The sequence below is a fragment of the Contarinia nasturtii genome, unplaced genomic scaffold (genome assembly GCF_009176525.2).
Source record: "Contarinia nasturtii isolate CC-2019 unplaced genomic scaffold, AAFC_CNas_1.1 Cnas_scaffold_3289, whole genome shotgun sequence".
Lineage (NCBI taxonomy): Eukaryota > Metazoa > Arthropoda > Insecta > Diptera > Cecidomyiidae > Contarinia > Contarinia nasturtii.
The window spans coordinates 1-7,423 of record NW_022200599.1 but is presented as its reverse complement, the minus strand read 5'-3'; the positions used below and the strand labels follow the sequence as shown (position 1 = coordinate 7,423).

General features: G+C 35.2%; 2 protein-coding genes across 3 annotated transcripts; both read left to right on the top strand.

The window, feature by feature from the left end:
- The first annotated feature begins 164 nt into the window (after positions 1 to 164).
- On the top strand, positions 165 to 3,199 carry LOC116350010. 2 transcript variants are annotated; one of them, XM_031781718.1, is made up of 6 exons: positions 165 to 310; positions 411 to 830; positions 1,055 to 1,228; positions 1,313 to 2,238; positions 2,302 to 2,403; positions 2,473 to 3,199. In XM_031781718.1, exons 4-6 carry the CDS (start codon positions 2,117 to 2,119, stop codon positions 3,182 to 3,184), a joined length of 936 nt encoding a protein of 311 aa, XP_031637578.1. In that variant the 5' UTR covers positions 165 to 310; positions 411 to 830; positions 1,055 to 1,228; positions 1,313 to 2,116; the 3' UTR covers positions 3,185 to 3,199. The 2 variants fall into 2 exon arrangements, with proteins under 2 accessions (XP_031637578.1, XP_031637579.1); XM_031781719.1 differs by having other exon boundaries at positions 165 to 337.
- A 128-nt stretch (positions 3,200 to 3,327) lies between these two features.
- Positions 3,328 to 7,404, top strand: LOC116350011 (the record flags this gene model as incomplete). Its single annotated transcript, XM_031781721.1, has 7 exons — positions 3,328 to 4,559; positions 4,658 to 5,481; positions 5,552 to 5,702; positions 5,996 to 6,198; positions 6,332 to 6,550; positions 6,627 to 7,043; positions 7,111 to 7,404. Coding segments are annotated over exons 1-7 (2,991 nt in total), but the record flags the coding sequence as incomplete, so codon positions are not given.
- Positions 7,405 to 7,423: the final 19 nt, after the last annotated feature.

Here is a 7,423-nt window from a genome sequence, read left to right as displayed (position 1 = left end):
CTCTATAGTCGCCGTTCGAGTGTAGCCATGTAATTGTTGTTGTTCTTTCGTGTGAAGAGAAAAGGCTGTATTAAATGATGTATTTTGGCGCTCGTTGATAAATATGTATCGCAATATTTATTGAAATTGAGAAAATATTTTTTTAATAAAAAATAAATTTTTGTTGAGATATCTAAACTTTTGTATAGATTTAAGAAAAAAAATCATTTCTATCAATAATCTATACATTATTTCCGTGTGTGCAGCATTTGTATCGACCTTTGCTATACATCGTCGTGTTACACATTGATTAACATCGTACTATGATTCGGTGAGACAATTTGTAATTAAAAAAAATGTAATCACAATTATTAACATCATCATTAGTCATTAAATTATTTGTATGGATCACTGATGTCGAGAAATTACAGATAAGATACGATCGCAATTGGCGGTGATTTTTTTAAATTACGTATGACCGATTTTTGCAACGTGAAGTCAGTTGGTGTTCAAACATGGAGAAGAAGACAGCATCCATTTGTACAGAGGATCTGAAAAAACACTTTCGATCGCTTAAATATTCGACAAAAGTATTGAGTCCGAAACTGCGACGTATTCGAAAGATCTCGCGATGGGTGCTCGTCATTCTTGCTCTAATTGTAACGATTCTTTTTTGCGCATATAATTTTGTTTTTGAAAACTATGAAGTGATTGGCGAAAGTTTAGAATGTACAACAAATACACCGTTTCAATTTAATTATACATGCAAACTTGAAATTAAGGAGAATAACACACAGTATTGGTCATTCGAAAGTGCATTTCCCGATGGACTCAGCATTCCACACATGATGGTAAACAGACATTCATTTCCATTTTTTATTCATTCTTTATTTTCGTTTATTCGAGATAATTAAAAAAAAAGAACGAGAGATATTCTGAAAATTGAAAGTAATTTTGTTTTGGTATTGTGTCCTCTTATTAAGACCCCTTTGGCTCTAAATATATACATATTTTATGAAAACGAATATGTTGTTGAGATTTTAATAAAAAAGTGGTTTCACATAATAAATGCTAGGCACGTGTCAGTACATATCACTGGACCCATGGCGAATACAAAGCAGTCTTTCTCAAAAATACAACCATCGATGTGTGTGAATATTCTGGCGGACCATTTTCAAAGCTATTCATATCCATCTTTCTGCCCGACATGATCGAAAAAAGTAATTTCAATCGACCGTGTCCGTTTTCGGTAAAACAAAAATTCTTCTTCATTTCAATAATGCTTTTTTTCATTTTTTTTGTTAAATATACTCTTTTTTCATTTCATCCGCAGGGTGCGATTTATATGCGAAGATTCCAGTTTCGAAGAAGTTTAAAATTGCCACGAGTTGTGCCCGGGAAATGGCTGATTGAATTTCAATTTTATATGAACGAGGTCAAAGAGTTAACATTTACCGTATTAGTAAAAGTTGAAATTCGTCCAATTGGCTGGCATCTTTTTGAATTTGAGCTCAACTAAAATCTGAATTCATTTGATTTAACTCCCAAAAATATGTTTTCACACACCAAAATTGTTAGATCATTGATTCATATTCTATTTTTTTCTCTCTCTCTCAATCTCTCTCTCGATCTTCAAATCTAATAAAAGTTCTATGACATTTACATCTTTCTTTGTGTTTTGTTTATATCAAAATTCGATTGATGGGTGGCAATGTGTGTATTTTGGGTGAGAAACATCTGTCAGTTGTAATTTCAGCGCTTCATCTGAAGATACAATAGAATGGATAAAAAATACCATGCGACAAAAGGTGAACAATATAACAAATGATGTTTGAAGACGAAAAAGAGAGAGAAAGAGAAAGAAAACGATATTTAAATCCCGCATAATGTTGGAGTGAAGTAAAAAAGGTTTTGACGGCAATTGGTTGAATAGGATTTAAATACGATTATTTAGTTATTTCGATTCGTTTGAACAATGGTTCAACAACGTATTTATTTCTTACAAACTATGAACGTACCCGATGTACTGTCATCGTCTCAATGACGTTTTAAGCAACACACCGAACGGTGTCAATCACCGAAGCACATTTGTTTTTTATACATTATTATTGCAAGTGGAACAGTTTTTTTTTGTGAAATGGCAACAAAATCCATCGAATTGTCGGCAAAACAAAAATGTCACACATTGTCAGCGAAGACAAAAAAGAAAACGAAGAAAACATTCAGATATGCGTTGGCACAAACATTTCCACGATACTGGTAAGTTAAAATTATCTTTTCAGATCGACTAAATAGTAATTCTCATATTTGATGGCATTATAGGCCACAACTCAACGATGAACAATCGCAACGGTTGCATGATTTACTGCAGAAAGCTCAAATACGAAATCCACAATGGTTTGCCGAGAAGAAAACAAGTTCAAGGTGAGAATATTTTCCATTTAAATTTCGATTTGTTTGTTTGTTTATTTTCACTTGTTGCACTCTTTTCAGTTCTCGATCCATTCATTACGGTCTCCAAGCATCAATTAGAAAACTTAAATTCGGTCAAATCAAATTATTTGTATTATCGGCCGATCTGAAACCAAGATATGTGGCCAATCAAATCATTTTACAAGCACTTGCCTGCAATGAAGACATACGAATTCTATGTGTACCGAATTTAGAGACTTTAATACGACCATTGTTGAATTTTTCGTGCTATGCATTTGTGATTGACAACTGGTCAGAATTCACTGAACTCGATCAATGGACAAAAAGTTTAATTGGCGATCATTTTGCGGTGCCGACGATAATTCAAGCACATTTTGACCAACGCAAAGCAATGGATGTAGACGAAACGGATGCAAGTGTGGAGAAAGTACCGAAACGAGAAGAAATAGTTGAAGTCAATCGATTTTATTTATTTAAAGATGATTGCCAAGAGAATAAACGGGCATTTATTCCAAAGAGTGCAATTAATCTTAAACCGATTGCACTTGAACTCGAATCGCTCAATAAGATCAAATCCGATTTCGTTTCATTGGATTCGTATGAGAGCAACAATCAGGCAAGTCGTAGCCATGGAAAAGATTTTCATAAATCGAAAAAACACAAGAAAACTCCATTGGCATTGTATAGGGAATTGACCGTACATAAAGTACAAAATAATCCAAATAAAATTAAGAAAATTAAAGATAAAAAGTTGAAAAAGAATAAAAAATAAATATTATTCAATTTATCTACTTATTTCAAAATTCATTTGTTTAAATGCAAGTCAAAAAAATGTAGAGTGCGTTCCACTCAATCTTCCCGAAAGCCACGGACACCAGTGCCCTCTAACGTATTGTATTGATATTTGTAATTTCAATCATTTGAAGTTCGCCATTATTGTCATCAATATAAAATTGCAAAGGATACATTTAGTGATTTATTCTACGGTGTTTTTCTTGCAGTTCAAATAAAATTGTGTTTGCAATTTATCTTACATAAAATTTGAATATATAATTGTGAATCGGATCGAAATATTTCGCTGAAATCGGTTGAAAACCGGCTAACTTTAACCTTTAAATGTGTTGGTGTGAGAAAATCAAACTGAGCAAAACAAATAAAGTGCGTCTTGAATTGAATAGTGACGCTTTGTTCTAATTTTCTTTAACAATATAAACAAAATCCCAATTGAATTGTTCACATTTCTTGAGAACGTGTAAGACTAAAAATGCCACGAAGTAAATTGATAAATTTGTCATACGGTGACATAGCACCTGCCGATATGACACTGAAGCTACAGTGTTGGGATGAAGAGCTCAGTCCGGCCCAATTGGCTGCATACGAACAAGCGGAAAAAGAGCATAACGACATCAAGGCAAAGCTTAATGAAATGGTTGTGTCGTCCGGTGCTGAAAATTTGTATTTGGGTGAAATATTTGGTGCATATCAAGTGGCTGGTGCTGTTACCGGTTTAGAAAATATATCGAAGCCGGTTGCTGTGGTGCGAAAAGAGAATAAAGCACGTCAATTGGCCGAAGAGAAACGCATTCGAGCCGATCGAGAACGTGAAGCAATACGTAAACGGGACAATGCAAAATTGATTGAAGTCATTGATGACGATGAGGATGAAGAATATTTGCCGTTAAGCAAACGAATGGCAGCGAAAAAGAATACAATTGCAACGTATAGCAAAGTAAAAGATACACCAAAAGTGATAACAAGAGGTAAAACGGCAACACCTGTACCAGAGAAAGTAACAAATCGTCCATCAGAAGGTACAGCCGTTGGTGGTTTGACTATTGGTGAAGCGAAAAAGAAGGATATCGTTGATCTAACAAAAGATGAACCGGTCGCATCTAAATTGGCGGCCGATTCACGTGAAGTCACATTCAATAAGTTGCAAGGAAAAACATTCCCTTCGTTGGTCGTTGTGGCACGGCCGACGCTTAAAATCAAAGAAGTCAATATCAATGATCGACCCGCACTTGATGCTAAAGTAAAAAGTGTGCTCATGCATAGCGCAACGAAATATACCGAATGGCTTATTCAACAAGGTCTTGTACGTTCCGAACAAACATGTCAACTTCATCCAAAAGTATCACTTAAATTAGGTGCGTATTGATCATTGAAATTAGTTTTTAGTTTTCAAATAATGAATTTGTTATTCTCATTCGAACCAAATTTATGTAAATAAACATTTTTATTTCAGGCATGTATTCTGATGCATCGAAATTTCCATTCTCTGGTGGATATGTATGGATTAGTGATTGTTGCCCATCACGTTTTGTGTCCGTATTCAGTGGATCGTTGTTTGAAGGTGCTCAGCATCCACCATCGGTGCTGCTCAAACTAATTTATCATTGGTCATGCCAAACAAATGTGCAAAATGTCGTGCAATGGGTGAAAGTCGATAATTTATATGTGAAAGGTTTGTTCACATGGTTGCGTGCCGTTTGTACGGTGGCTTTACACCAGCACATGACTTTACTCGGTGGTCCGGGAAAGAAAATTGAGGTTGGCGTCATTTCATTGGGCACAACTAGTCAGGGTGGTCAACAGAAACAAGTAAAAGTCGAAGTGCTCGGTGTGCTTGATCCAGTTTCGAAAATTGTTCGTTTGCGTGCAGTCGAACCGTTGGCCGATGGTGAAAAGAATTATAAAAAACGTTTTGCAAAAATTCTTGAACCACTTTCGACATGGGTCAATAAAACTAGTACAATTGCCACTGATTTAACGGTTGATAAAGGAACTCTCATTGCAATGGGTTATAAATTTATTAATCAGACAACATCAACCGATGGAAAATATTCCAATTCAAATATTATGGACTATTTGAGGACAGTTGTGCCACGTATGTTCCAGAATACATTGTCATTATTGTCGCGTCAAATCATTCAACAATTTCTTGATGAATTGGTATGGCGTGAATGGTATGGAACCACGCCGGGCAAAACATTTGATCATATTGTTTCACATATTGCTGAACAAACTAGATTTGAGGGTGCCGAAAACTTAGTGGGACGTTTATCGAAGGTTAATCGAAATATATTATGTTTCTTATTTTAGAATTATACTTATTTGAAGATGTTTTTTAATCAATTAGGTCGCCGCCAATCCATTCCGAGACTGGGCACATCTATCAGTTAGAGCACCACCCAAAGCATTACGAGCTGACTTTTTCACAGCGGGAACATCAAATTCAATTCCAAATCCAGTCGGTCGACCGCCAAATCGAAACAAACGCAAAGAACCATGTTAGTATTTTATTAATGACTTGATTATTTGGTCACAATCACTCATTGCCGTCTTCTTTGGCTTAATTGTAAAAAAAAAACAAGCACTGATTTTTATCATTTACAGTTTCGAATACAAGATTTGATTTAAATTAAAAATTAAATGAAATGAATCCGCAAACTCCAATCAATTCAAATCAAATGAATCTATCTCAATATAATGGTGTTTTTATTTCATTTGATTTGAAAAGATTTGATTTATTCAATGAACATATTGTGTAATTAAAATGCCTTTATTTTTGCTCCAAAACTAGCACCACCGCCCGTTATTGCAAAGAAGCAAAAAGTTGTTGTCAAAGAGGAACCAAAACCGTATAAAGTAAAGACACCACCCAAACGTGAAGAACCACCGCCACCCAAAAAGGAGCCAAAAATTTTCCTCGAATCATTTTATTATGGACTTTATGAAACTGGCACCGATAACGATTCGGGCGTCGCTGTCCAATTTGAAGCTAATGTAAGTGAAAATTTAACGACTTTTTCAAAACATATGAAAATCTCCATTTGAAGTATTTATTTGGGAGTGTGTTATATGTAAAAAATTGTCCCATTATTACGTTTATATTTTGTTTTTGAATTTTTAATTACAGTGTCCGGAATGCCATGAATGTTTCACAAACAATATAAAATTCATGGATCATATCAAACGTCATGTTGCTATTGAAAATTCGACCGAAAATAATGAAGAAGTATGTCGTTATTGTTTGAAGGCATTTGCCACTGATGCATTGCTTAACGAACATTTGATGTCAATGCATCCAATACAAACAAAAGACAATCGCGGTTCGTTCAAATGTATTATTTGCAGGGTGAGTTGATAATAAAAAAAATTGATGCCAAGATCCGCGCAATTTACTTATTACCGAATTTGTATCATTTGAACAGGCCGTATTCCCATCGGTACCATTGTTGAGCCAACATATGGAGCGTCTTCATGTCACCGCCGAAATGCCATTTAAATGTGGTTGCTGTGATCATATGAGCTCATCACAACGATATACCATCGAACATTTCTATTCCGATCACACCGCATCGGGTGCACTTCAATGTCCATACTGTTTGAAAATTTTCATCGCTGTCGCTCACAACGAACAGTTGGTATCGAACATTCAAAAATACTATGATCATTTGAAAGATCATATGACCCACGAAAAGGGAATCACATGCACGAAATGCACGTTGCGTTTCATAAGCAAAGGTTCAATTAAGGCACATCGTCTGTACGAGCATAATTCACATACAAACATACAACGGCAATTACGTGAACTTGTCAAAGACACCACTTCAATTTCTAAACCGAAGGTAGATTCTTAATGACATTGTTGCGGCACCTCCAAATATTTAACATTTTTTACTTAAATATTTACAGTTCAAAAACTTTACGCCACGTGAAGCAATCATAACCGTCACCAATTTGAATCATGTAACAATGTTCATGCCAAATGGACACATTTGCTTAGAATGTGGCGATGATTTCCAAGAAAGCAATCACATTCGGAGTGTATCAAAGTGTGCCAAGTGCAAATATCAATCGGCATGTTCACGAGCCATTTTGGAACACATATCCAATTGTAATGGTGAAACAAATGTGGATGCAATGGTTCCATGCCCATTGGGCAGCGAAATGTTTTGCATTTGCGGTTATTCATCATCCGAAGGTAATTATAATCGAAAAAAAAAAA